The sequence below is a fragment of the Passer domesticus genome, chromosome 19, assembly GCF_036417665.1.
Source record: "Passer domesticus isolate bPasDom1 chromosome 19, bPasDom1.hap1, whole genome shotgun sequence".
In the NCBI taxonomy this organism is placed as follows: Eukaryota; Metazoa; Chordata; class Aves; order Passeriformes; family Passeridae; genus Passer; species Passer domesticus.
In genome coordinates this window covers 1,878,702-1,905,637 of record NC_087492.1, presented here as the reverse complement: position 1 = coordinate 1,905,637, position 26,936 = coordinate 1,878,702, and the positions used below count along the sequence as shown (strand labels likewise).

Genomic DNA, 26,936 nt, shown 5'->3' with positions numbered 1-26,936 from the left:
AACCTGGTTTGTTATACTCTGTCTGAAGTGTAGTTACTCCATAAACTGGTTTTCCTTCAATCCCTAAGTTCACTGACAGGATGTTGTCCTGCACAATGGGAATGGTGAGGATTGCTTAAAGATTATAAAATACCCTGTTCTGTCTGTAAAAGTCATTGTAATTATAAACCTTAGATTAATATAAAAGACTTCCATGTTCACTGTTAACTTTAAAAGTGGTTTTTAAGTCTGTCTTTTAAGACGTAACGGGACAATTACGCATAAGCACTCAAACTTCATATTTTAAATTTTGGAATGTAAATGACCAGCTTTTCAGAGGCAGATAATAATGTTCCAGTGTTGTGAAGTTCCAGCTTCCATTGTGTTGGTGTCTGTGTCCCACAGGCCTACAAGTGGTGCATAGAAGCCATGAAGGAGATCACAGTTGGGCTGCCTGTAAAAGTAGTGGTGGATGTGCTACGACAAGCCTCAAAGGTGAACCTGAAATCTCCCCATTGCTCTGGGTACTAAAGTGCTGCCAAGAACGGCTGAGGAGAGGTTGTTACCTCCAGATTTCTCCTCAGGGCCCTAAGGTCTCAGAATGGGTGGGGGAGTTTGTTTCTATTTGAGTCTTTCTCCAATGGAGTTGGAGTTGCACAGGGGACCCTTGTGACAATGTTAACCTGCAAAATTCCCTGGAAGGGCTCTGATCCCTCTTTGATCTGGACTAGGAACAGCACAATCCCTTCAGTCAGGCAGGATAAAATAAGTTTATTAATGCTGGGCTCCTTTTCTTAAATAACCAAAAAGTGTTTTAATAACCACAATGATATTTTGAAATTGAAGCCAAGGGTGAGTGTGGCAGTGTCTGGAGGGGCTGAGCTGTGAGTGCTCAGCTCCTCACGTGCTTCCCTTGCCCTGCCCAGGCCTGCGTGGTGAAACGGGAGTTCAAGAAGGCTGAGCAGCTCATAAAGCACGCCGTGTACCTTGCCAGGTAAGGGCCATTCCAGAAAAAACCCTTCTAAAATTGTGCTCAGCTGGCCTCAGTTTGTAATGGAAGTGTGTTTGTGCAGGGAGCATTTTGGAGCCAAGCACCCCAAATACTCTGACACGCTACTAGACTACGGATTTTACTTGCTCAACGTAGACAATATCTGCCAATCTGTTGCCATCTATCAGGTAGGCAGCAGGACTTGTTTCTCTTTATGTTTTAATCTCTCAGATGTTGGAGTTAATTCATGGAGATTGATTTATTACTGTGATCATGATGTTTAAAAAACCCCAAACACTGCCAGCTATGGGGTTTTGCTTTCTTCATCTTCCTCTGACTCCTGTCTTGTATATAACTGGTCTCAAATGTGTAGAGAATTTCAGAGCCAGTAGATTCACCATAGAGATGAATGTGGGTTTTTTTTCTGTGTTAGCTGATGAAATTGTGTTTTTGGAACCCTTGCAGACAGCGCTCGATATCCGGCAGTCGGTGTTTGGAGGTAAAAACATCCACGTAGCTACAGCTCATGAAGACTTGGCTTATTCTTCATATGTTCACCAGTACAGCTCTGGGAAGTTTGACAATGCACTGTGAGTACAGCACACAGCAGCACAGTTAGTGCTGTAAATGAAGAAAAATATTCATTGCATTAATATTTCTCATTTTTCATCACTCAACTGCTGGCATACACAAACAGATCCTGATTTTTTTATTTCAACTCTCTCAGATTCCATGCTGAACGTGCTATTGGCATTATCACTCACATCCTCCCAGAAGACCATCTCCTCTTGGCCTCCTCGAAGAGAGTTAAAGGTAGTTCCCTTTATTGTTTGAATAATTGGGATGTGCTCATCCTGGTCCCTCCCAGGCAATGGAGCTTGAGTTGTCTTTTTCAGTGGAGGTGTTTGTAGTCCTTTTATTTTACAAGTGTGTTTACAGCACACTTGTAAAATAACAAAAAAAAACCCCCAACTTAGCCAGATGAGTTAGAGTCGGGGGTGAAATTACAGAATATAAAAATGTATTGGGAGCTTGCACAGCAGTGTGACAGCCACCAGGCCTGGGGGGCTGTGTCCCCAGGTGGGTCCCTGGCTCTGAGCTGGGCGTGGGCACAGTTACAGTTCTGTCTCCTGCCCCCAGCCCTTATCCTGGAGGAGATTGCCATAGACTGTCACAACAAGGAGACAGAGCAGAGGCTGCTCCAGGAGGCCCATGACCTGCACCTCTCCTCGCTGCAGTTGGCTAAAAAAGCCTTTGGGGAGTTCAACGTGCAAACAGCCAAACACTACGGCAACCTGGGCAGACTGTATCAGTCCATGAGGAAGTTCAAGGTAAGACTTTCCTCCTGACCGAAAATCTGCAAGACAGCTGAAATCTGTCACTACAAATGAGGGGTTTCAGTGTCCACAATTCCCAAGTTCACTTGGTAGTTCTGTGCTTTATCATTCACCCCAAAAGCTTTGTGCAAAAATAATCCATGGAGATGGATGATGCCCTCAGAGGGTGACAGAGAGCTTGGTGCTGCTATCTGCTGATCCACTTCTCTAAAGAATTTGGGGAACTTGGACTGTGTTTGGCTTTGTTACTTTCTGCCCGTTACAAAATGCTACTGATAAAATTCAATTTATTTAAACTAACTTTCCCCTCTTTGTGGGGTGGTGAGTGGTGTCTGACTGACCTGTGTGACTCTGGCCCTGACAGGAAGCAGAGGAGATGCACATCAAGGCCATCCAGATCAAGGAGCAGCTCCTAGGGCAGGAGGATTATGAAGTTGCCCTCTCCGTGGGCCACCTCGCCTCCCTCTACAACTATGACATGAACCAGTATGAAAATGCTGAAAAGCTTTACCTGAGATCCATAGCAATTGGTAAGTGACTGCAGGAAACTTTTTAGAAAATAACTTGGCTGTTAATCTCTAGACAGCATTCTGGCTAGAACATAAGTGGAGAGTAAATTTTGAACATAAGTGGAGAGTAGGCAAATGCTGTTGGTAAAAATAATCTGCCAGCTCAGATGCGGCCCGTGGAGATCTTCCCTCTCAACTTGGTTTTTCTCTTGGGTTTCTCTAGGAAAGAAGCTTTTTGGTGAAGGATACAGTGGACTTGAATACGATTACAGAGGTCTCATTAAACTGTACAATTCCATTGGCAATTATGAGAAGGTGTTTGAGTACCACAACATTTTGGCCAATTGGAACCGCTTGCGGGACCGGCAGTTCTCGGTCACGGATGCGCTGGAGGACGTCAGCACCAGCCCCCAGTCCACGGAAGAAGTGGTCCAGTCTTTTCTGATGTCTCAGAACCTCGATGGACAGAGCAGCTAAGAACTTGGTCAATTTACCAGTTAAGGTTTTTTCCCCCAGGTTACAGGGGGAAAAGTCATACTGTGAAATCTAAACCATGTAGTTCTCTGGGGGCTGGAATTTGCGTTGAAACACTGGTCCAGTCTACTGAAGAGTGCCCATACGGATGAATGTGTGTTAAATTCCTCTCAGCATGTGTATGGCATGTTTAGTTCGGCTCACATTTTTAACTTGGTATTCCCAAAAAACCCCCTTCTTTCTCTCTTCTTTCAAAAGAAGCTACTTTGCAGAAAGTCTGCAAGAAAACATTAAATAAAACTGTTTGAGTTCAAAAGAGTTGCATTCTTATTACGGATGGAAGGTTTCATCAAGAGCTTTCTGCTGATTCACAGAGAGAACAAAAGCTGTCCTCTGAGGAGCTGTAGGAGAAAGGTCTTGCTGCTGTACCATTGTAGCAAAGTTCATGGTAAACAGCCAGCAAAGGGAGGATGTGCTGGCCTTGGCTGCTGCCTTACCAAGACAAGTGGCAAAGACCCACTCTGGAGAGCACCACCCGCTCAGTGAGTGCCACCTGTGCTGTTGTGGATGCCCTGAACTGGACCAGACAGATCCCACAGACCAGCAAGCACAGTGTCCTCGGTGCCACCACCAGTGCTCCCCCTGAGCAGGACCAGGACACCTCAGTGGACCAGCCTGCTAGAAACCGCTTTTGGACCAGTGGCTTTAATTTAATATTTCTGCCCCTGCATTCACTTTGACAGTAGAACTCTCTCATTTAGGTGTCTGATCAGTGCAAATGATATCCGTGTGATAGATCCAGAGCTAGGAAGTGAATTGATGGTTTGTCTGTACCCAGTGAGCTTCTGCAGAGATTCCTGGCAGTGCCACAGCTCCACTCTGCTGCAGCCACTCCTCCTCTCCTCCCAGGGGCTCTTTCTCTGCTCACAGAGGCCATCCCATGTTTATACCAGTGAAGAGTTTTGTATTCCAATCCAGTTCCATTTTCTGTTTCTGGACAACACAACTTACTGTACAGGTCGCAGGGGTCAGTGAAAAATGCCAAAAAGCACAACAGGTCCTTTTTTTTTTTTTTTTGTGATGCTTCATTTCTACATTAAACAAGAGTACAACCAGAAACCGATTCCTTACGTTAATTTACGAAGCAGAGCTCAGCTGTACAGACCTCTGAGAATGCCTCTCTCACTAGCTTGTCTTAATTCTTCTGTTCTGGGGGCTGTGTGCTTGTGTGGGTTTGAGTTCAGGTGCTGTTTTGGGTTTATTTCCTGATGTTGGGGAATATTTGCAAGTCTGTGTGACACAAACTAGAAGCGACTCGCTGCTGTTACCTCGGCTGTGCCAGCAGTGCCCAGGGCTGGGAGTCTGTGGCTTCTGTCAGTTTGGGGGTTTCCCTGCCCCTCTTTTCAGGGTTTGTACCTTGGCTGGTTGCTGCTGGGGCTTGGCCAGCTCTTCCTGTGGGACTGGGACTGGGTGTTCTGCTTGGGGTCTGGTTTTTCATTGGTTTGTGGGGTTTGTGGCAGGGAAAGCTGCTGGATGATCTTCAGGGAAGAGATAGAGGTTTTGGACATGACTTGGAGCTTAATGGCTCTTCTGAGGAGTGACATTTTACAGGCCAATAGTTCATATTCTGGTGCCTTCAAGTGTTTTTTTTGGGGGGGAAAGGCTGGGTAATATCAACTTTAAGATGCAATGATGTAATTATTGAATGCAGATTAATGATTGCATACTTAGAATATCTTCACTGAGGTGAAAAGAAGTATTTGCATAAAACCCCCTGTGGTATTAGGACTTAACTGCAGTGTGTCTGCAACAGCTGCTCAGTGAAAATCCAACTTAGTTATGTGTGGATTTAAAATGTGATTTATTTATAGCAGTTTTTGTTTATGACTGTGTAGGAGCTACAGGTAAATTCAGCTATACAAGGCAAAACCTTCTCCCTGAATGCCCATGGCACTGACAAGTTATAAAGTTCTTAAATCCTATTAAAAGGTATTTAAAGTTAAACAAAGTATGTAACAGTGTCAGGACTTGGGCAGCAAAGTGGCTTAAAGCTGTCCTGGAGAACCTGAGTGATTCTGTACTGCAGAAGTGCTGGAGCTGCCAGCTGGGTGTGTGGCTTTACACTGACATGGGCTGAGATCTTTTACCCTCTCTGTGTTCCTGGGGTCTCCAGCTGCTGGCTAAGGAGCCCCAAAGGTGTGCTTGGGATGGGAGCATTGTGTGGCACCAGTGCCACTGCTCTTGCTGCAGCCCTGGCTGTGTCCCCGGGTGTGGTTTGCCTTAGGGCAGCTCCTGGCAGGGCAGCCCGGGCAGCAGCCGTGCTCCTGGCTTCTGGTGGCTCCGTGTCCTTCCCCAGAGCTGCCTCAGCCTGGTGCCTGCCCCGTGCATCACCTGGGCTGGCAGGAGGGGAAGGAAGGAAGGTCCTAAAGCTCCTGGGAATGCCTTTGGCAGAGGACTTGGCTGGGGCTGCTGTGGTGATCCTTGAGAGCTCCAGCGTGTTCCTCCTGTGCCTGCAGGGAATCCGGGCTGGGGCTGAGCTGCCCCCGCAGCTCCATGGGCCTGGGGCAGCTCCCTTCTGGTGGCTGTGGCTGATTGCTGACACTGCTGGGGCGTGGGGGTTGGCAGGATGACACTGCAGCTGCCAGGGACGGCTCTGCTGCTGCAGGGACAGCTCTGCTGCCCCTGCTCAGGACCTGCATTTGTGGCTGGGACAGCACAGACCTCACCCCGTGGGGGTTTGGTTCTGAGTCTCCCAGGTGGAGCTGTTGGCACCTGGAGCCAGTCTGGGCTGGTTCTGTGTTGGCACCTGGGGTGCTGTGCTGCTGCTGCTGCTTCTGTTGCTCTCTCTGCTCTCACAGTTTGTTTGGTGCTTTTGAGGAGTGGGACGCTGCTGGGATGGTGCCAGAGGCAGGTGAAGGACTCGTTGGGTGGATCTTGTAGCAAGACTCCAGTCCTGCCCCGCTGTGCCCAGCAGAGCTGGCAGCAGGGGCTGCAGTGCCCTCTGTTCCCTTCTGGGGTTTTCCAGCACCCCTGGCTCCTCTCTCCCCTCCTGGCACAGCCCGGGGCAGGTTTTCCCTGCACAGCTGGGTCAGTTCTGGGCTGGGGGCAGGTGGAACATCCATCCAGGAATGAATGGTTGGCATTTCTAGGCACACAACGTGCCCACGCAGGGGCTGTGTGGTGCTGGCAGTGGCAATCCTGTGAAATGCATCTTTTCCTTGAAGGTGAGTAAAGGAATCACCCCAGAGTCACTGGGTGCAAGTGGTGAGCACGGGTGTCACCTTAAGGTAAATTATTTTCACTAGTGATGAAGTTAAACCCTCAATATTTTACTTTGTGTGAGGTTGTTTGGGTCAGTGAGGGGGAGTTTGCTCGAGGTGCCATTGCTGCTTCTCATGGTACAAAATGCACATTGAAGTTCATTCCCTGTTTCAGTCCCGAGTGTGGGAGAGCACAGGAAGGAAAACTGACCATGCCTCAAACGGGGGAAGCTGCTGGCAGAGCCTCCCTGGGGTGATGTGGAGGGCTGGGCAGGGCAGGTGCTGCTGGTTCCAACCTCCCAGCAGATCCTTCCCTCTGCTGCCTGTGCAGAACCTGGTTTTATCTCATTCCCTTACAAGAAAATTCCTGGCCAGTGTCAGTTCAAAGCTGCCTCTGCATTGTGGGGTGTGTTTGACACTCCTGGGGCCCTTGAGCCACCGAGCCCTGGGAGGGCTTTGGGGAGAAGTGGGGAAAATTTCCTTTATGTAGAAATAAACTCCAATACCTACAAAGAATTGGCAGCACTGGGAATGCTTTTGTCCCTAAATCTCAGGAACGTTTTGGGCAGTGCCACAGGTGTCCCTGGTGGTGTGAAGTGTGTGCTCTGGGCTCTCGTATTCCACTCCTCCAATCCTCCGTATCTATAGCATGAGTGGCCTTAGTGAGTTTGTTGAAGTGCACATTTTCTTTTTTTCTTTTCAAAAGTAAATTTAAAGATGAAAAAGATATATACTATATAAATATATAGAGATATTTAGAAACTTGGTTTGTGGTGCACAAGTTCAGTGTTGGATCGCTAATACTCGTCGCAGGTACCTTATGTGTAACTTTTCTTTTCTGTATATTCCTTTCTGGGAAGCAATGTTGCCATGGTAACTACAACTTTACAATTTCTTTACTACTTAATGATGTGAATGAATTCTACATTTTATTGAATATTACCGGGTTCAGTACTATTTTTATACTTTATTGAACTACAGGGGATTTTAATTTAATAGCATTAAAAAAAAAAAAGAAAAATATGTTGCTTGAACTGTATAACTGTATAAATTGAACTAATGACACAAACCCACCTCTAAACCAGAATCTCCACCTGTAGTGCCACGTTCATTTATATAAAATATCTTGCTCATTAGTAGACCTTGCAGCCCCTCCCTGTGGTGTCAGGAAGGTTTCGTACCCCACTTCTCACCACCATCCTTTGTGCCCACGGAGCCATCCTATGTTTGTAACCAGCATTGTGATATTCTGTAACTGTATTGCTCAAATGGAATATTGACCTAATAAATAGAGTGTTCCTGCAGCCTGGAGTATCTGCACTCAATTGGTGACAGCTCCCTCCCCACAGTGCTGCCCAGGACAGGGGGAATCCCTGCCTTTGGGGTGAGCCCTTACAAGTGGGGCTTGTGTTGGAAGCTGTGCAGTGTGACAGGGGGAGGGGGAGCCTGTGGGACTTCCAGGATGTGGATCCTTCCCAGATCCTTCTCTGCTTCTTGGGGTTTTTTTTTGCCCCCCTAAATTAGCCACAAATTCTCTCTGGCAAGTGTGTGCTGGCACCACCACCCTGTGAGGCTGCCTGAGCTCAGAGTGGGTTAAAAGTCAGCATTTCTGGGGGTTTTTATTTCTAAACCATCAGGTTTGTGTGACCTGCAGCTCCCCAGCTCTGCAGAGGCCTCCCCTTGTCTCACAGGGCTGAGATTTCCATTTTCAAAGGCCCTGGGACACTCTCCTGGCTCTGGAGCCCAGGCCAGGCTCACAAGGTGACCCCAGAGTCCCTGGGGCCGTGGCAGTGCCAGCTCTGCTCCTGCAGCCTGGATTCCATGATGGAATGGATCTCCCTGGCTGGCTGTGAGTGCTCCTGCAGCTCTCTCAGTTCTTCCCCAGGGAAAGGACAACTGGGGAGTGCTGCATCCAGACTGCCAGGAAAAAGCCAACAACAGCAGACTCCAAAATAATTCTATTTGCTGGTGTAAAGGAGGAATTAACAGCAGCAACCCTGAACGTTCTGCCCTGGTGAAGGGAAAACTGAGGTATGAATTATGCTGTTCTGCTGATTTTGGGGAGAGCAAGTCCAGCTGCCTCTGCCATCATCTGCAATGTAGCAGCAGGAAAGGCAATCCCTGTAACATTGCATGCTGCAGTTTATTCCAAAGCTTTTCTGATCCTGCTTGGAGCAGGAACCCCTGAAGGTGAAATCTTTCCTTTGCCCACGTCTCCTGGTCAGGAAACTGAGGTTATTTCTGGCAGAGCTCAGTTTTCCTTGAGAGCTTTCCTGTCACTTCTAAGTCACCTCAAATCCTACTGGAAAAATTGTGGGATAATCCAAGTCCTGAGCAGCCTTGCTCAGTTCCCTCTTAAGCCAGTTTGACACTTTGGGGGCAGCCAGTGTTTTCCTGAGGCATCCACAGGCATTCCTGCACTGGGTTCACCTTTAGCTGGAGGCATTATTCTGTTATCCAGGGAAAATTCCTCAAGATCCAGGGTGAGACACACCATCCTCCCAGGGCCAGCACAGGCAGGAATCCCAGGCCCCTGGCCAGGTTTGGGGGTGGGATGCACATTTAAAAAGGAAATTTGTTGTTGTGGTTCTGAGAATGGTCCCCCAAAGGGGTCTGGGAGGGTTTGTTCTGGCTTGGCTCAGAGCTGAAGGCAGTAACTGAGCCCCACCCAGCTGTGCCACTCCAGCAGGGGGAGTGGAGGATCTTTGGGGGTTTTGTTGGTCACACCGAAAGACTTTTGGGACAAATTATTGATATTTCTGATGTTTCCTTAAAGCCTGGATTGAGCCATGAATCAAATGTGGCCAACCCCAAAGTGCAGCCAGAGTCATTCAGAATCCCAGAATTATCAAGCCCAGTGGTGATCCAGCCCTGCCAAGTCCCTGGAAGAGGAGTTTCTGCCCCAGCAAGGAAAGGAGCAGCTGCTGCTGCCTCCAAAAGCTGCTCTGCCACGATTGGGGTTTATACAAGAGGAATGATGGACTGAAGGTAGGTCTGGTACTTGCAGAGCCTTCATCCAGTCCTGGTGTTGATGCACAACTCTTAGGGCTCTCCAGGATCATCATAAATAACATCCTGTGGTCTAAAAGAACAGAATTTTCTTTAGGCTGGGCTGGAGCTTGTTGCTATGACACTGCAAGTACTTCAGGACTTTGTGCTGCTGGGAAACCATGGAGACAGTCTGGATTCCCTGCTTTTGTTCAGGTGAGGATGCTGAACCGATTCATTTCCATTGACCTCTCTGATGGTGTCTGGGAACCTGAAAACCCCTTAAAGTGGCTGGAAGGCAGAGCTGGCCCTGGTGAGCCCGGTCTGTCCCCTGGGGTTTGGCTGGGTGGATTCTGTGTGTGGCTGCATGCCACAGCTGCCTTGCCAGGGAGCACAGAGCCGCAGGAGCTGCGGGCTGCCCTGCTGGGCCGTGCCCAGGCTCAGGGCAGGGAGCAATCCCAACCCCTGGATGCTCCTCGCATTTCAATGGCGCTGATTTGGGGCGTTTCACGCGTTCAGTGTCTCTGGTGCCTTTCTCTCGGTAGGAATTGGCTGCCTGGTGTCTCCCAGCCGGGCGGGGGAGGATGGCCCGGAGCCGCGCAGCCTCCAGGGCACCGGGGACTCCTACACAGCCTCCTGCATCACGTTGTCTGGCAGCTCTTGGCTTTTGACTTTTTAGTTTACCTATTTATATTTAAAGCGCTCCCTCTGAGCTGTTACAGACCAGATTGGACATTTCAGAGGTAAAGAGAGAGACTGGGGAGAGAAGAGATGAGAAACGAGCAGGTTCTGAGTGCCTCAGAACTCCCACAGGACATGTGGCTGTGTTTTAGCAGCTTGAAAATAGGTTTATGTGGGACAGATCCTCCTTCCCAGGCAGCCTGTGGCTCCTGTCTGTGGCACAGCCGCTGCTGCCAGCAGCTGCCTCTCCCTCCCTGTCTCATTCCACCTTTGGGGAGTGCAGGTGCTGGAGGAACCAGTGCAGGGACTGGGAGGCACAAACACCCTGCTACAGGTCGGGCTGCATTTTTGCTGGGGAAGACAAACGTGTGGCTGGGCTGGGGTGGGCCCAGAGCAAACCACAGCTATGCTGGAGCATCCAGATTGCAAGGCAGGGACACCCTAATTGCCAGCTGACACCACAGGGATGGCTCATTCCTCACTCCCTCCTGGCTGGAGCAGCTTCTCCAGCTGCTGTTTGCCCTGCTCCCATGTCTGGGACAGCAGCTCAACCTGCCCAGCTCCTCCAGCCCTGATCACATCTGCACCTGCTCATCCTGCTGTAGAAATCACAGGTGTAAAGGCTCTGTGTGAGCAGGAAGATGTGTGTGACAGTGTGACAGTGTGAGTGCCTCACCTGTCCCTGAGCAGGAAAATGTTCACCCTGCTCTGTGACAGTGTGACAGTGGCTGTGTGAGTGCCTCACCTGTCCCTGAGCAGGAAAATGTTCCTCCTGCTCGGTGGCAGTGTGACAGGGGCTGTGTGAGTGCCTCACCTGTCCCTGAGCAGGAAAATGTTCCTCCTGCTCGGTGGCAGTGTGACAGGGGCTGTGTGAGTGCCTCACCTGTCCCTGCTGGGCGGTGACCTTGCAGCTGTTGAGGTGACAGTCTCTCTGACTGGCTGTTCCTGAAGATGCACTTCGTTTAAAGCTGCTTCAGAGTCTTTCCTGTGAGCTCTGGAACCAGCTCGGTTTTCCGAAGCACAGCAGAATTGCTGAAACGAAAGAGAAGGAGCACAAACCCACATTTAGAGGTGTCAACGTGAGCGAGCACCGCCGGCTGACTCACGCTTGGCCAACAGCTCTTGCTCAACCTCGGCCCTGCGGGGCAGCAGCAACGAGCTGAGGGTGACTGTCCCGTCCCTGTGCTGGCTTTGTCCCTTTGTCCCGGGACTGCCAGTGTTGCTGGCAGTGCTGTCCCTGCTCCCCGGTGCCCCCAGCCCGCTGTGCCCTCGCTTCTGCCCAGACCTTTCCCGCACAGGGAGCTGGCATTGCGGGCTCTGAGTGCCGGGAGCTGGCATTGCGGGCTCTGAGTGCCGGGAGCTGGCATTGCGGGCTCTGAGTGCCGGGAGCTGGCATTGCGGGCTCTGAGTGCCGGGAGCTGGCATTGCGGGCTCTGAGTGCCGGGAGCTGGCATTGCGGGCTCCGCTCGGGGCTGCGCTCCGCGGGTGCGGGTGGGTGCGCGCTGCCGCTGGATGTCACTGTCGCCGTGTGGCACCGGGAGCGGGGGGTGGCGCTGGGTCCCCGTGCCAGGGTGGGACGGGGAGCTGCGCGTCCCTTGGGCATCCCTGGGGATGCAGAACCTTCCTGGCGCCGGAGGTCACGCTGCTTGGAGTTTTAGTTTTTTTACCCAAACGCTTTCAGAGAGCGCAGGAGCCTGGTTGCTTTCCCAGAGCGAGACGTGAGGCTGATTTCTGCAGCTTTCAGCCACGTACAGGAGCCAGGAGAGGGCAGAGGATTCTCTGTCCTGGCCCCAAGCTGAGGATTGGAGCTGGGTTTTCACCTGGATTTTCAGAGCTGGGACCAGAGCTTAAATTCAGATGGGTGCCTTTTGGTTTATTAATTTTATTACGAAATCTATTAATACCAATTTAAATTTTAATTTAAAAAGCCTAGAACCCCAGCTGCTGAGCAAAGGGGATGTAGATTCCTCATTTTAGATGACTGATGAGCAAGGCTGGTGGATGGCCTCTCTCCTTAACAAAACCCCCCAAATTATCAAATGACCGTGCTGACAACCTCAATCCCTTAAAATTAAATATCGATTCTGTATTTTCCTGTTGACTCATCCAAACCAGGAGGCGTTTCCAAGGCATCTATTTGTGCTGCTCGGAGCGTGCCGGTGCCCCCCGAGCCGCAGCCTGTTTGTGCTGAGGGAGTCGCAAAATGCTGATTTTTCTCCCACTTGTCTTGCATAACAAAAGGCATTTGTCACCCGTTACATAACGGGGTTTGTCACGGCTCCCGCTGGCCCTTCCCGGCCCAGCCCGGCTCGCTGGGTGCTCCTCAGCATGCCCGGAATCCCCGCACAGCCCCGGGCTGAGCCTGCCCCAGCGCCCGGCCCGGGGAGAGCAGCTGGGGGGTTTGCTGGTGGAGCAAAAGCATGGGAGGGTGTCTGGGGGGTTTTGAGGGGGCAGTGGGGTTCGTCCTTAGCTGAGGTCGTGTCCCAGGGCTGTGCTGGAAATGGGGCTGGGTTTCCTCTCTGCAGCCCTCACAAGTTGCAGGGAGCCTCTGTCACCACCTGCCTCCCTGGGTGCCAGTTGCTCTGTTAATGCCTCTCCTCTCCTCTCGGGTGTCTCTGCTGCCAGCAGGAATTCGGGTTTGGGTTTTTCTTTACAGTAGGTTTGATTCCCTGCTGGGTGGAATATCTTCTTGGAGCCTTAAAAAGAAATAAATGGTTTTGTTTCCTCAGGAACTAAAAGCAAAAGCTGTCTGGCTTCCCCTTTCTAGCTGGAGGAGAGAGCTGTTTACCTGTGGCCTCACACTTTTTGTGGCCTTATCACTGCCAGCTATCAAATGACCACAGCTCCCTTCTAAACCTGAAGCAGGCAAATGTCCCAGTAACCCAACAAAGCAGTCCCTGTTTTCTGGTTTCCACAAAACAATTTCCTCAAATTTCCTCAAAACAAAAAGTTTACACTTTTTTTTTTGGTGCATATCTGATTCTAATTATTTTTTAATGAACTCCCTAAAGTCCATGTTTCTTGTGGACCTTTGAACTTCCTGGAGCACCCAGCCTTTGCTCAGGAGATATGTTTATGGTTGGCTCTGAGTTAACCCTTTGGAGTTTGTGTCTCAGGGAACTTGCTGTACTTTCCTTCCCTTGTGCAGGTGATGCTCAGGCACAGAGATCACTGCTGGCCAAGCCAGGCTGTACCTGATCTTGTGGTTTCAAAGGTTAATTCCTACAGAACCAGATAAAGCTACGGATCAGATTGGATCTGTACAGCATGACTGGAAGCACAGGATGAGCAAACAGCTCTAAAGACTGTAAACAGCACTCAGCCACCCAGAGCAGCAGGGAAAGTACTGCTGATAAACAGATTTCTCAGGAGCAGGCTTCTCCTTTGACATGGATCAAGCCACAGGGTATGGTCATCCCCTTAAATCAGTACAGCAGGAACACCTTTTGGGGATTAAGTTTCCCATTTTGTCATCAATTTGCTTGTTCTTGATGTGCTTTTGCAGATTGTGCAGTTGCTTTGTGTCCATCCTGAGTAGAGGGAGACAAATTCCCCCCAAAGAGCAGAAGGCAAGATGTGGATTGTGCATGAGTCCAAACTTCATCCTCCTCCTCAGGTCTGGCTTGGGAGTGTAACCACTGACAGGCCCTTTGCACAAAAATAAACTCATATTCTGATGGGGAAAACCCCTTTTTGTTCTGATGGGGAACAGGGACCTTGGGCTGCACCTTGGGTGCTCTTAGGGAGCTGGCTGGAGCTGAGACCTCAATTCCATCCCAGTGTAGTGGGAATTCAGGGTTATCTCCCTCACAGGTGATGGTGAAAGCCAACAGCAGTGAGATTTCTTTCTGCATGACATCTCTCAGTAAACTGGGAGAAGTCTGGAAAGGCTTGGAGTTAAAAGGATTTTGTTTTGGAAATTTATTTCCAGGCGAAATGCTTTCACAAAGAGAGCTGCCCTGTGCTGCCATCATGGCCTGACCAGTCAGACAAGTGCAATTGTTGTGTCCCTGGGACAATTGGTGCAATTGCTGCAGCTGTGACTCAGCTGGGCTCCTGTGCCAGGTCGCTTCTGGCACCCACAGTCATCCCCAGGCTGCACAAAGGCCTTTCTCTCCCTCTCTCTGTCTCTCTCTCTCTGAGGTCTCGAGGGCCTGGTGCTGCTCTTGGCAGAAGTTTTGGGATGATCTTGGTCAGGAATTCCTCGTGCAGCCAGTGGTGCTGAGCTCCTGCTGAGCCAAATGCCCAGAGCAGGTATCACCTTGGGAAGGCACCTATGGGTGGGTCTTGAAACAAAGGCAGGTTCTTGTTCTGAGGCTGTCGTGGGGAAGTTTGGCTTTTACCCATGGCTGGATTCAATAATGACAAAAATCCATTAAGACAAGCCCTCCCCCTTAAGATGTCTGTGGCATTTTGCCTCCTGTGTCTGCTTTCTTCCTCCCCCTTGTCTGGATTTTGCTGTCAGCTCTGGATGCAGGAGCCTTTCACAGGCAGGTGCTGAGCAGATGCAAAGGCAATTTCTTGCTAACTTTGCAGTGAGGTTTGCTTGGACCATCTGAGCTACATTACAGTTGTTTAACCCAGGCCAGGATTTCACAGTGTTAGGAGTTACTTTACACAAGGAAAGCTCTGCAGAGGGAAGCAGAGGTGACAGCTCTGAGTGTAGCTGTGCTGCCTCAGCCTGGTTCTTGTGAGGGCTCTGTTAGAAGTGGTTTGGTTGAAGGGGGTGTTGAAAATGCAGCTGCTTCCTCAATGCCTGTTCCCAAGCACCCCCTTGCTGTGCCTGCTGCCTGCAGTCGTGTCACCTGTCCCCACTGTGACAGGCAGCTCCTCTCCTTCTCCCCTGCAAGGACTGAAACCAAGGAGTAGCCAGCTTACATCCTCACCTCTCCAGCCAAGGTGCCAAAGGGTAGCAGGTTCCTGGCTGATCAGAGCCAGGGGAAATGAAGCTTCTCCAGCAGAAGCTTTCACCTGCATCAGCAGCCAGATTAAAGCCATTTAGGAGCTCCAGGGACGTGAGCTGGATGTTAGCACAGGCATAACCCATATTTGCATGGCCATATCTGTGTCCTTGTGAGATTATAGCTTCCACATGGCATGTGACTGCAGCATGGAATGGCTCTCTGCCTTATCATGTGTACACTTTGCTCTGCAGAGGACTGAGAGGGCCTTGAGTTCCCCTTGCAAATCCAAGGCTTTGTTCTCCCTTTCGGTGCTGGCTGCACTCGGAGCTCAGCCAAAGCCAGGGATATGCAAGTGGGAGGCACAGATGGACTTCTCTGGCCAGCCTTCATCTGAGGATCTTGCTGTATTTAGAAGTTGTCCATCAACCTGGTTCACTCCTGAGAGATCAGGCATGAGAAGCCTGTGGCTGTGTCCTTCCCCCTCCTTGGGAGACAACACTGCTTTCTCCTGGGAACCTCTCCTGCTGGAAGGTGGCATAAGGCAGACCACATCTCTGGGAATCTATCAGATTATCCTGCCTACCCACAACAGGAATGCTTTGAAAGGATGTTCTAATTGCATGGGGAAAATCAGAGTACAAACAGATTATGCCTCTCCTGTTTCTCCCCATGAAGGAAAGGAGCCCAAGTGCCAGTCAAACACACTGTACTGAAACAGTGCACCTTAGGGAAAACTCTTCCCCTGACAGCTCTCCTGTGAATATTAATTTCTCTATTTGAGTTTGAGTGCCTTCATCTTCCAGGAGCTGTGCAAGTGCAAACATTAACCAACTCCTCTGGTGCAGCAGCTCTTGCAGTGCAGAGAAGGCATGGAGCCAAAAAGGAAGCAGTTGTGAAGATGTTGTGTGTCTGCTGCTGGTTGTTATTTGCTGCTTTGGGCAGGTTTACCATGATTACCAGGTGTAATGTGATGGATCTGGTGTATATAATATATGCAGGCATCTGATACAGTATTTATGTACTGATAGGTCACAGGAAGGAGGGCTGATAAACACAGATAAATGTACAGGTATTCTGCACTGTACATGTGGTTTAGTTACACATCAACCCCAACCACTGCTGCCAGATGTACTGCAGTGTAATGCCACATAGGAATTGTAATGAGGAATGTTTTCCAGGAACCTGTTCTTACCAGGAGGGTGGTGAATGCTCCATTTGATGGAATGATTAATGATACTCAGCAACTGCTCGGACTGTAGGGGTGGAGGCTTTGCTAATTCCACCTGGAAATTCCTTTCCTGGTGCTTTAGGGTGATGAAGATGATCCTCTCCCTGCAGCTGGGTGCCTACTGGCTCCAGTTACCAAATCTTGTGTCAGGGGAAGGGATCTGAAAGAGAATTTGGGCCAGTTATTGTTTCTGTGTGGCATCATTGGAGGCATCTGAACTGCCAGAGCAGTTCCTTTCTGGTACCTGTAGGGAGTTGCTCATTTAACCACTTGTTTGCAATTAATGTGGTCTAAACACAAGTGTGATTGGTGACCAGTGGCGTGGGGAAGCCAGAAACACATCTGCATCTCTTTTATCCACCTCTGGCAAAATCAGGTGTGTTCCAAGTGCTCCCAGGCTGGGAGACACAGGCAGCCAAACCTTCCAGAGTGCCCAAAGGGATCAGTGACCAACCTCTGGTGCTGTGCTCCTTCTCAACAGTTGCATTTTCAGGTGCTCCTGCACTATTTATGCTTCAGTGGTTCTGTAGATGTTTGTCTTCAACTTCTCAGCAGCTGTTTGTGAGCTGATTGTTGGTGTCTGCTGATGTCCTATAACTTTCATAGCTGCTTGAAGTCCTCAGGAACTGAAAAAGCATTATCAGCTTCCTCCACACTTCAACTTGCCGCCTGTGAGAAACAGGATAGTTAAAAGCTTTTGTTTTTATCGTGCTTCATAAGTTTTTAGGGGTTTATGCAAATTAAAATCGGCATTATTAATGAGATGTTAATGAGCCCATCCCTTAGGTGCTACTTATAAAATCAAATCTGTAACAAGTTGGGTATCTCTTTGTACTGAAAATAATTGGACTTCTTTTGTTAATCTTTTGCATGATGAAACATGAACTGTCTAGGTGATACCAGCCTTGGTCACTTCCTCTCCCCAGTGACTCAGAGAAGCCTGGAAAATGATGAGGCTGGTACACATTTCCCAGCTGGTGCTGCCTGGGGAATGGGGCAGGGGACAGCATCTCCCCTCTCTGAGCCATGGCACCCCAGTTTCACAGCCCCCTTGGTGGCAGAGGCTCTCAGCTCTGTATCTCCTTTCCCTGCTCCTTTAGAAGATTCTGGTGTCTGTCCCAGCAATGCTCTTTGTTTGTTTTTGTTCTTTGTGCCCTTCCAGAGGGAAGTTCAGGCTCGTGGCACATTCAGGCCTCGTCCCTGTGCTGTCCCTGCTGCCCTTTGCGTGCTCACCCTGCCTCTCTGCCCTCACTCCTGTGCCTCCATCCCTCTGCCCTGTGCCTGACCCTGCGTGCACAAAGGCTGGCTGCTGCTGAACTCCCACTTAACACTGACTTCAGCTCGTGGATTTTCTAGAGGAAGTCAAGGTTTGGTTTTCTTGTGTTTTGGCTTTATTTAAATGAAAAAGCAAGAAGTTCCCCTCCAGCCTGCAGAATGTAGGTGTCAAGAGAAGTGGCTTCATTTCTCTTTCTTAAAGCTTTGAGTAGCCTGTTATTCTTAAAATAAGCCCAAAAAAGGGCAATCTTCTTTATGTTATGCTTTGGGTGTCTTGTGGGGTGGTGCAGGGGAGTAGCTGTAGTGAAACATAGGCTCTGCTGAGATTGGCAGGGGGAATAAAAAGCAGAGCATGGATTTTATTTCTGTGATGTTCTGATTCCCTCCTACCAGCCTGGAAATGCTGAACGTGAGCCTTTGTCTGGCATATGGGGATTTGGAGAACTCTTGCTAATTACAGCAGTTGTGCTATCTTGCTTAAATGGCTTAAATAATATATTAAGTGCCTTTATGATCTCCCACAACATGCTGGAATGCAAAGAAGTGCATATTCTGCTGTTTCTAGCTTATGGCAGGAGTAACTCAGAGGACATTAATCTGCCCAAAAAAAGGGGTTTGATGATTTATTGCTTGTGTAACTCCCCATGGGGTCTCTAGATGCTCAGATCCTGTTGCAGGGTGTTATCCTGAGGCAGGGCATGGATTTCCATCTGGGAAAGTGAAGTTTAATCAAAAAGAAAGATGCTGCTGTAGGGATGGCAGGGAAGGGTCACGGCACACTGCTGGTCAAGCATTGTGGAGGTAGTTTCATGGCAAAGGTAAAAAGTGTGAGACCTGGAGGACACCAGAGGAAGTCTCATTCTAACTTATTTAAGGAGTATTCCCATTATATTCATTAAAATCTAATTTGAAATTAGAAGCATGTTACTAAGCATCATATCCAGAAGTGGGAGTGTTCCAGGGCCTAGATTAGTGCTTATCCAGAAAAAGAAAGGTATTATGTCTGCTCAGAAATCCTTTTTTTACCCCTTTTCATGTTTTTATTTAGCAGAAATTCTGTTAGTCATCTGTTTCCACCCAGATTCCCGTGTCTCTTGCTTCTAAATCTCCAATTTCTATTTCTGCTGTTGTACCTAATGTTTAGAGAAAATGTGAGAAGAGCGTGCTGTGAATGTCTCCTTGCTGGATCTGGTGTGAGGAATAACTGTGGAGCAGCTGAGCAGTGCTAGCCAAGGCCTCCAAGAACCTGGGAGGGGGAACATAAATCACAGTGACAACAATGAAAAGATTGGCACATTCTGACCCCTCATCTGGTTTAGTTTGACATAGCTCTCTGTAAAATCACAAGTTCTGTTAGAATATGCCACTAATTAGCAATATTTCACCTATCTGAAATTAACAGGCTCTGCAGAGTAGGAAAAAAAGAAGTATTTTTGTCTGGTTTTGCTTGCTAGTAGCTTGAAAACAGGGAGGTGAGAAACTTGTGTCAGATCTTGAAGTATAATTTTGCAATTAAAAGACTGAGGAGAAAGTGTGATCTGAAGACCTTCAGTTTCCTTGCCGTGACATAAAATTAACAGCTCTCTTCATTCTCATTCTGGTTTAATATTCCTGCAGAGAAGGAAGCAGACAGAACTCCCTGGGCTGGCTTCAGTGGAATGGAGGAGCTGTTTCTTAGGCAATAACAGGGTACAGGCTGGGAGGGGTTTGGGCTGGCACGAGCTGGGTAATGCCTGCACAATGCTCTGCATGTTATAATGTGATATATACCTAAAGCTAAAAACAGAGAGATGCTCTCTGGGAGATAGCAAACTGTTTGAAAGCACCTCCTGATTGGCTTCCCAGAAATGTTCAAGGTCGTGCATGCACCAGCTTGCAGGGATGCACAGCTGGCACCTCATCACTAAAGCCAGAAGAATCTCAACTCCAAGGCTGTTAGTGAACTGTGTGGTAAAAATAGAAGGATAAATTGAAACTACCTGAAAGTAGAAGAAACAGCTGGGAAGTGATAAGAGAAAGCAAAATGAGTGAAGAAACTCTTGCCCATCATTGTGGTGTCCAAGTGCTTTGTAAGAACTTCAAATTGCTCCTTCCTTGAATATACCAATTTTCTTTTTCAAACTGTGACAATTTGGCAACCTTCATCTACCCTGAACTTGTCTTCTATTGCTCAGAATCTGCTCAGGAGTCTACTCCATACTCCAGGCCTAAATTTTATTACAATTGCTGAGTCAAAAGCTCTTCTGGGTGTACCTGGACTTTTACCCAGAGGCTGAGCGAGTACCAAAGGCTTTTATGGATCAATTAACCATACATTTTATAAAATAAATATACATGCAAATACTTCATGTGGTAGGCAAAATTCTGATTAACCCCTAATGCTTTACCTTTACAATCCATCCACAAGAGCAGCAATGCAAAATGCTGTCTGAGCAACGTGTCCAGCAGTGATCTGTCATGTTTGGGTTTGGGAGTCCTCTGAACACAACAGGCACCGAGTGCTCAGCTGAAATGACAGGAAAACAACCTGGCTGTCAGTGTCCTGCAGTGGCTCACTGCTGGATTCTGGGGGTGGTGTGGCTTCAGCAGATGGCAACTCATCAGACTGTTTTAGTTGCCTTCTTGGCTTGATCAAAGAGTTTTTCATTGACTCTGATTACAGGCATGATGCCATCTTAGATAATGCCTCTTGATAAAGGACTTTAAGATCCTTAATTACTATTATTAGCCATTTGACACCATAAAACAGAGGTCTGCTGTTTTAATGCCTGTTTCACCCCTGTCTGTAGGGTGTCTGGAGTCCTGAACAAAAACAGGGAGGTGGAACTTTCAGAATCTGATCAGAGGTCATGTGTGCATGCCAGCATAAAAATGTGTGTGTGTGCACATTTGGATGTGCCATTGTCCAGAGCTCTTTCACTCTGTGCTGGGAGAGCACTGAACTGAGACATCAGCCTGTTGGCAGGGGCACGAAGGCTGGCAGGTTTCTCTGTTTGGGGATGTCTTTTGTTCAATGTTTGAGTCGTGTGAAACCTTAATTAGCAAATAAGAAGCTTTGGCCTTCCCTTGCAAGTTCTGAAGCAGAATTAAGGGAAGGGCCAGGATGTGCCAAACGACACAACAGCCCTGGCTCTGTGGCTTTTGTTTTGCTCTGCTGCCCTGCTGTTTTGAGATGAGCTTCCCACTGTATCAGCTGCTGGCAAAACCTTCCCCAAGTTGGTCCTTGTTTGATGCTTTGGTGTTGCTTTCTCTGTACACAACAATCAAACTGCTGCAGTGCTGGGGACGCTGTGGGCAGCAGCCTTTGAGCTGAGAAGAAAGCAGCCCTTTCTTTGCAGGGGAGAGGTGCCCCGTGGTGCTGCTGCGGGGAGTTCCTGCCCACTCTGTGCCGTGCTCTGGGGGCCACACAAACTCCTCTTTCCACCACGCAATCTGGGCCTTCCCAGAGCACAGTCAACATTAGTCACCTCTTGCAAAGCCACTCCTTTCATTTGATCTTCTGGTATTAATTACTTGCACTTCCTCTTGTCACAGTGCTGGTGTTTTTTACTGCCCTGGATGGAACTGCAGAGAAATCCTTTACCTCCATTCTAACACCACAGTGGTTTCTGTCTACAAGGGAACATAGAATTGCTTTTATCAAATACATTTCTTCTCCCATTGTTTCCTGATGACAGATACTACTCTTAATCTACACAGAGACAACACTTTGAAATGGGAGATCTCTATTCCCATCAATTGTTGGTACGTTGGTAAATCATAGCATGTCTCATTTTCTGAATGACACGTGTCTGGATTGCAGTCTGCCTCTTTTTTGTCACAGTTTTTCAGTGCTAACAACAGTCTTGCCAAAGCTCATCTGTTCCCTTAGTGTGCACTCCAGCAGGCTGATTAATTCTGTCACACTTTCCCTGTATAAAGCATAATCAAACAGGTTGATAGAAAATCGGGAAGGACGTGATATTTTTATCAATATCCAAAGCATTACACTTAACTCGTGACTGCTATTAGCTGTGGCACCTTGTTACCCCTGGGTTGGAGGAGCAGCAGCGAAGTCTGCCAGGAAAGAAGAGTTTGTCACTGTTCTTTGTGGGCCTCAAGTGTGATTGTGCCACCCTTCCACGCACAGGGAAGCCTTGCTTAGGAGAATATCAAGAGTGGAGGGTGCCTTATGGTGTTTTCTTCTCTGTCTTTCAAAGGCAACTGCAGGAAAAGTGGGGGACCACTTACCCACGAACCTTAAAATAGCTGTGAACGGGTGTGACGTGCCTCACTTTCCTGGGCTGTGGAGATCCTACTATTAATAACAGGAGTGAAATTATGGATTGAGCAGTAATGTGAGCAGCACTTCTGAGCAGCTTTAAACCTGTCACGGGCTCCCTGAACACAAACATCCAGGGTAAGTGGCTCAGCAGAAACATTCATGAATTCTCTCACAAAGGGAGGATTAAACAGAGGTAGCCCATAGCTCTGAGGGATGCCCCCACTTCCCTTGCTGCCTTTTCTGGAGCCTGGGCAGTGCCATCCAAGCCCCGTTCCTGGATCTGCCACAACCTGACGTACAGGTCTGGCGTTTGGCACGCGTGGGTGTGCAGAGCAGGGCTGTCACTCTTGCAGTGGCTGTCACCCCCACACTGAACTGTCACCAGAGCTCAGCCCTCTGGGACAGAGGGACGCGCTGTTCTCTGCTGTCCCCGCCCCGCTTGGAACTCACCAGGAAAAAGGAGGGGATGAGGTGTCTGCTGCTGCCGGGAAGCAGCAGGGGATGATGCCAGGGCAGGGCAGCTGTGTCAGGGGGTGGAGATGGGCAGCTGCTCCAAGAAGTCATGAGAGTACTGGGAAGAAGGGATCTCTAGGGCAGGTGTGAAAAGAGAAGTGCCCTCAAACTGGAAATGAGGGAAAAAATCCCCATCATCTCACTGAGAGTCCCCTGGCTACACCACACTGCAGCCCTGGTGAGCACTGCCTTCATTAGCATGTCCCTTCAACAAGGTGGATGACTTTAATTTCATTTTTCAATATTTTTTAGAATTAATTTTTTTCATTTTCCCCTGCAGTATTCCACTGCAAAGTTCATACTGGCAATACTGTGGGAGTACAGCTGACATGACAGCAATAGGAGGGACCTGGTAAGAATCTTTTATTTCCCCCTGAGTTCATATTAATCTGTCACCCTCTGCTACCACTCTAAGCCACTTGTTTCCTAGAAAATGTGGGATGTGATAGAAGTTTCAATTTGAATATTGTTCTGTTGTTCTTTGAGGAAGCCTGTTGTATTTCCTCTCTCTCTGATAACATCAGAATCAGACCGGCAGATAATGATTCGGGGTATTTTTCTCATTCACCAGTTCACTGTAATTAGATATAAAACCATTTAGCTCTGTCCACTGCAGACCTGACTGAATCCTCTTATTGCATCTTGAGCTCTCTCCCACTTTCCACTCTTCTCAAATATTTGGGATGTGCTCTGCCACACTCCCGTCAGGGCTGTCTGAAGCAGGAAGGGGTAAAAGTTGTCCAGTGTTTGTCCAGTGCCAAGAAGAGTCGGTAAAAAAATAACAATATCCCAGGGTGGGGAGACAGGTATTGGGGCAAGAGGCACAGATTTAGAGGCCGACAACAAAGTTGCATTTTTGGCTTCTCTTTTAGAGAACATGAATCAGGAAATCCTAAGGCCTTACACTGCTCTTCTCAGAAGGGTTTTTGAGTCCCTGCAGCAGCTCCTCTGGCTCGTCCCTTTTGAGTCCAGGCCTTTCCAGTGCAGCTGCAGGCCCCTTCTCCTTGCAGATGCCTGCTGTGGGCTGAGCTGCAGCCAGGGGCTGTGGATTCCTCCCTGTGCCTTAGCCTTGACTGCAGAGCCTCACAGAGCCTGACAGCTGCTGCGCTGCCAGGCTCCCGCTGCTCCTGAGCAGCAGTAAATACCTGCTTTGCCTCAGATCCTTGACACTGATGCAGAGACACTTAAAGATATTTGCTAAGTGCTTGTGAATTAGTTTTTGATTAGCGAATAATTAAATAAATTCCAGCAATCCAAAGGACACGTGCCCAGTTCGATTTGCATATGTAGCACTTCTCTGTGACAAGAGAGGAGCTCAATTCATCTAATGCAAGTCTAAATTCACTGTATCTTAATTTCATTTACCTTTGACACAACATTTAAATAGCAGCAACATCTAATCTTGTGCTCCCCAACAAGGCTTCAGCAAAAACTTACTGCCAGATCTAATCCAGGGTTAGCACACACAGCCTTATCTCTGGGTTCTTGCTTCAGTGCCTTTGAGAACACGCTTAATTTAATCTGAACAAAGACACTGCCATCGGGAGCCTCCAGCCTGGCTTTCCAATCCAGAGTATCTTTGTGATTAAATTTGGTGCAGGCCACCGTGGGTACAATGGATCCAGTAAATGATTTTGAAATGCTCTTCAGACAAAATTCTGCTGGTCTTGGACACCGTCTGTACCTCTGGGACATGAGGGATGCTGCTTTGGTTGGGTTTTCCTAAAGTGTCACACATTGTCTTCGGAAAGAGGTCTGGGTTTTTTGGTTAATAGGAAATGTTAGCCATTATTAAGAACCATCACTCCAATTCCTTTTCCTTCTCACAGTGGAAGGAACTCCTTGCTAGAGGGTTCTGCTTCCTCATTTGCACCAAGTACCCAGTCAGCTGTTTGTGACTATAAGCTGGTGGCAGGACCTGATTTGTAATTATAATTTCAGTCATTCCTTTTTTTAATGATTTAGCTGTCATTAAATCCCCTATACTGCCTGATAATCTCTACTGCCTGAGAGCAGGGTTTGTGTGAACTGCAAGTAGAGGTTCTGTCTTGACACCACAGATAAAAATGGAATAATTTTGCAAACTGTGTGGTGTCAGAGCTGTCCTGGCAGGGTCCCTCTCTGCTGGGTGCAGACAAAACAGGCCTGGCATGTCATGCCAGCTCTCTGGTGGGCCTTGGTGCTCAGGGTTGGCTGAATTCATTGCTCTCTAGTGAGAGCCCGAGGATAAAGAGGCATGGAGAACTGGCCTGAAATCCAGCAGGAATTGGTGTGGAGCTGCCCTACCCCAGCACTGAAGCTGCTTCCTGCTCTAATTGCTGTCTCTAACTGCTCTGCCAGGTCGGGGCTGGCTGTGTCCCAGTGCTGCTCGTTCCAGGCAAAATGGGACTCGGTCATTATCTTTGTAATTCAGGGGAGAAACCAAAACATTCAAATATTATTACTGGATGTAAGGTCACACAGGAACACGACAGAGAAGTCAGGAATTAAACCCCATCTCCTCAGCTGAGAGTTAATTCTTTAAGAAAGGGATCCATCACAAACTGAGCATGGCTGTAGGGATACCATGGAATATTTCACTTAATCACAAGATAAAACAAATTTCTCCAGCTGTTTCTGATATTGCCAACTTAGGCTTTTGATTGACACATTGCCATGTTTGTTGAATTCATTCTCAAATGTTTTAAAGAGTTTATTTTGTATCTAAACTGAAAGCTGCTCAGTGAGGAGGTATGTTGAGAAGAGATTTGTAAAGGTAGGGTAGGAATAAGAGGATGTATATATATATATCAAGGTTGCTTATATCCTTTTATTCCTCTGCTACTTTACATTTACCTTCACTCTTTAAATGATAAATACATAATCAGTGGCTGATGGGTGAAGTACATTTCCACCAATTTCATTTCTATTTTTAAAAATCACTTAAGTTCTCCCCCTCATCCTCAGAGGTAAAAGGTCCCTTTGTGGCAGATTTTATGCTTGAAAATGATATGGTTTTTTTTGATATGCCACAAATCTAAGGTAAAAAAACCAATTCAGAAAAGATACAAGGAGGCTTTATGGAGCTTATTTCATTTGTAGTGTGTTTGCACTTGGGTTACACGAGGAGAAATTTGGCCTTGGAGCCTGTGTCTCTGTAAGCAGCATTCCTGGCTTTGCATATCAGATATGAAATTTGTTTGGAATGTTTGCTATAAAAATACCTACGCATGAACTTACATCAGCGAGAAGGCAACTCCGGCTTGACCTTTCTGCAGCTCCGATGTGGCAAGATCGTTCTGTGAGGAAACAGTAACTTAGGGAATGACTCGCAACTGGTGTTTTCACAGGCTTTGTTTCAGGGCAGGAACAATCCTTGGAACAAGCTGCCCTTAGAAATCAGTGTTTTCTTTCAAACTCCTTATTTTCTGCTCGGGAGTGACCCAGGGTAGGTTACCAGGCTTAATGTTGTAACAAAGCCATTTGGGAAATCCTCCCATTCTGTGTCAGTCCTGGGCTGAATACTAAAAGCAAACATGCTGGAGAACAGCAAAGGGCAGGGGTGGTTCTGATCCTTTTACAATTCAGCCCGTGTTTCTGTTTCAGACAGTGAAAAGACATTTTAATGGAACAGGAACCTCCTACTGTCACCCCATGCCTGCAGCCCTGCGACTTAGAGGACTTTTTGAGGAGAACCACCGTGCCCTGAGAGGTCTGAGGGGCTGCTCCCCCTGAGAGGTTTGAGGGGCTGATCCCTTATGATTTTTTTGGGGTTGAGGAGCTGATTCCCTGTGCGGTTTGAGGGCACTGAGGGGATGATTCCTGTGAGGTTTTGGGGGGCTGAGGGGCTGTTCCCTGTGAGTTTGAGGGGGCTGAGGGCTCATCCCCTGTGAGGATCGAGGGGACTGAGGGGCTGTTCCCTGTGAGTTTGAGGGGACTGAGGGGCTGTTCCCTGTGAGTTTGAGGGGGCTGAGGGCTCATCCCCTGTGAGGATCGAGGGGATTGAGGGGCTGTTCCCTGTGAGGTTTGAGGGGGCTGAGGACTGATCCCCTGCGAAGACTGAGGGGCTGATCCCTGTGAGGTTTGAGGGCTCATCCCCTGTGAGGATCCGAGGGGACTGAGGGGCTGATCCCCTGTGAGGTCTGAGGGGGCTGAGGGGCTGTTCCCTGTGAGGTCTGAGGGGGCTGAGGGCTCATCCCCTGTGAGGTTTGAGGGGCTGTTCCCTGCGCACTTTGAGGGTGCAGCGACTCTCACCCTCCCACAGCAGCGAGCCTGGGGCTGTTCCTCCGGGAGGGCCCCATCGCACCGCAGCCTTCCTCCTCTCTCCGGCGCACGCCACGGGAAGCGCTGACAGCTTTCGCAAGCGACACCTTCCGAAGCGCCTGCACCGCGGCAGAGCCGCGTCGTTCCTCGCCACGGCTCCTTCCTCTGCGGCCGCGGAGCGAACCCCAGAGCCGAGGAGCGCTGCAGAAACCCCGGCCCGCTCCCGCCGCTCCCCCTCAGCCGCCCCTGAGGGGGCGCGCGACCGCGCCGCCGGGCGGGCGGGGGGGGGGC

The 26,936-nt window shown here is 48.7% G+C and overlaps 1 protein-coding gene and 1 long non-coding RNA gene across 8 annotated transcripts in view; one reads left to right on the top strand and one right to left on the bottom strand.

Moving 5' to 3' along the window:
• APPBP2 (amyloid beta precursor protein binding protein 2) overlaps nucleotides 1–7,854 on the top strand; it is a 23,688-nt gene extending 15,834 nt beyond the window's left edge. For both annotated transcript variants that reach the window (XM_064394387.1, XM_064394386.1), the window contains exons 6-13: nucleotides 385–474; nucleotides 906–973; nucleotides 1,053–1,158; nucleotides 1,436–1,560; nucleotides 1,698–1,783; nucleotides 2,111–2,301; nucleotides 2,672–2,837; nucleotides 3,040–7,854. In XM_064394387.1, coding sequence (XP_064250457.1) covers nucleotides 385–474; nucleotides 906–973; nucleotides 1,053–1,158; nucleotides 1,436–1,560; nucleotides 1,698–1,783; nucleotides 2,111–2,301; nucleotides 2,672–2,837; nucleotides 3,040–3,293 — 1,086 coding nt within the window. In that variant the 3' untranslated portion in view covers nucleotides 3,294–7,854. The remainder of the gene's footprint in view (nucleotides 1–384; nucleotides 475–905; nucleotides 974–1,052; nucleotides 1,159–1,435; nucleotides 1,561–1,697; nucleotides 1,784–2,110; nucleotides 2,302–2,671; nucleotides 2,838–3,039) is intronic.
• The window catches only part of LOC135283500 (uncharacterized), a 27,174-nt gene extending 238 nt beyond the window's left edge, over nucleotides 1–26,936 (bottom strand). The window contains exons 1-9 of one of the 6 annotated variants that reach the window (XR_010349238.1): nucleotides 26,637–26,936; nucleotides 25,623–25,681; nucleotides 21,094–21,238; nucleotides 20,014–20,132; nucleotides 16,806–17,020; nucleotides 16,316–16,511; nucleotides 12,778–12,915; nucleotides 11,103–11,251; nucleotides 7,099–10,294 (exon numbers count right to left, since the gene is read on the bottom strand). This is a non-coding gene — a long non-coding RNA (uncharacterized LOC135283500). Of the gene's footprint in view, nucleotides 1–1,467; nucleotides 1,592–7,098; nucleotides 10,295–11,102; nucleotides 11,252–12,777; nucleotides 12,916–16,315; nucleotides 16,512–16,805; nucleotides 17,021–20,013; nucleotides 20,133–21,093; nucleotides 21,239–25,622; nucleotides 25,682–26,636 lie in introns of those variants that run through there. The other 5 variants (XR_010349236.1, XR_010349234.1, XR_010349235.1 and 2 more) reach the window with 5 other exon arrangements.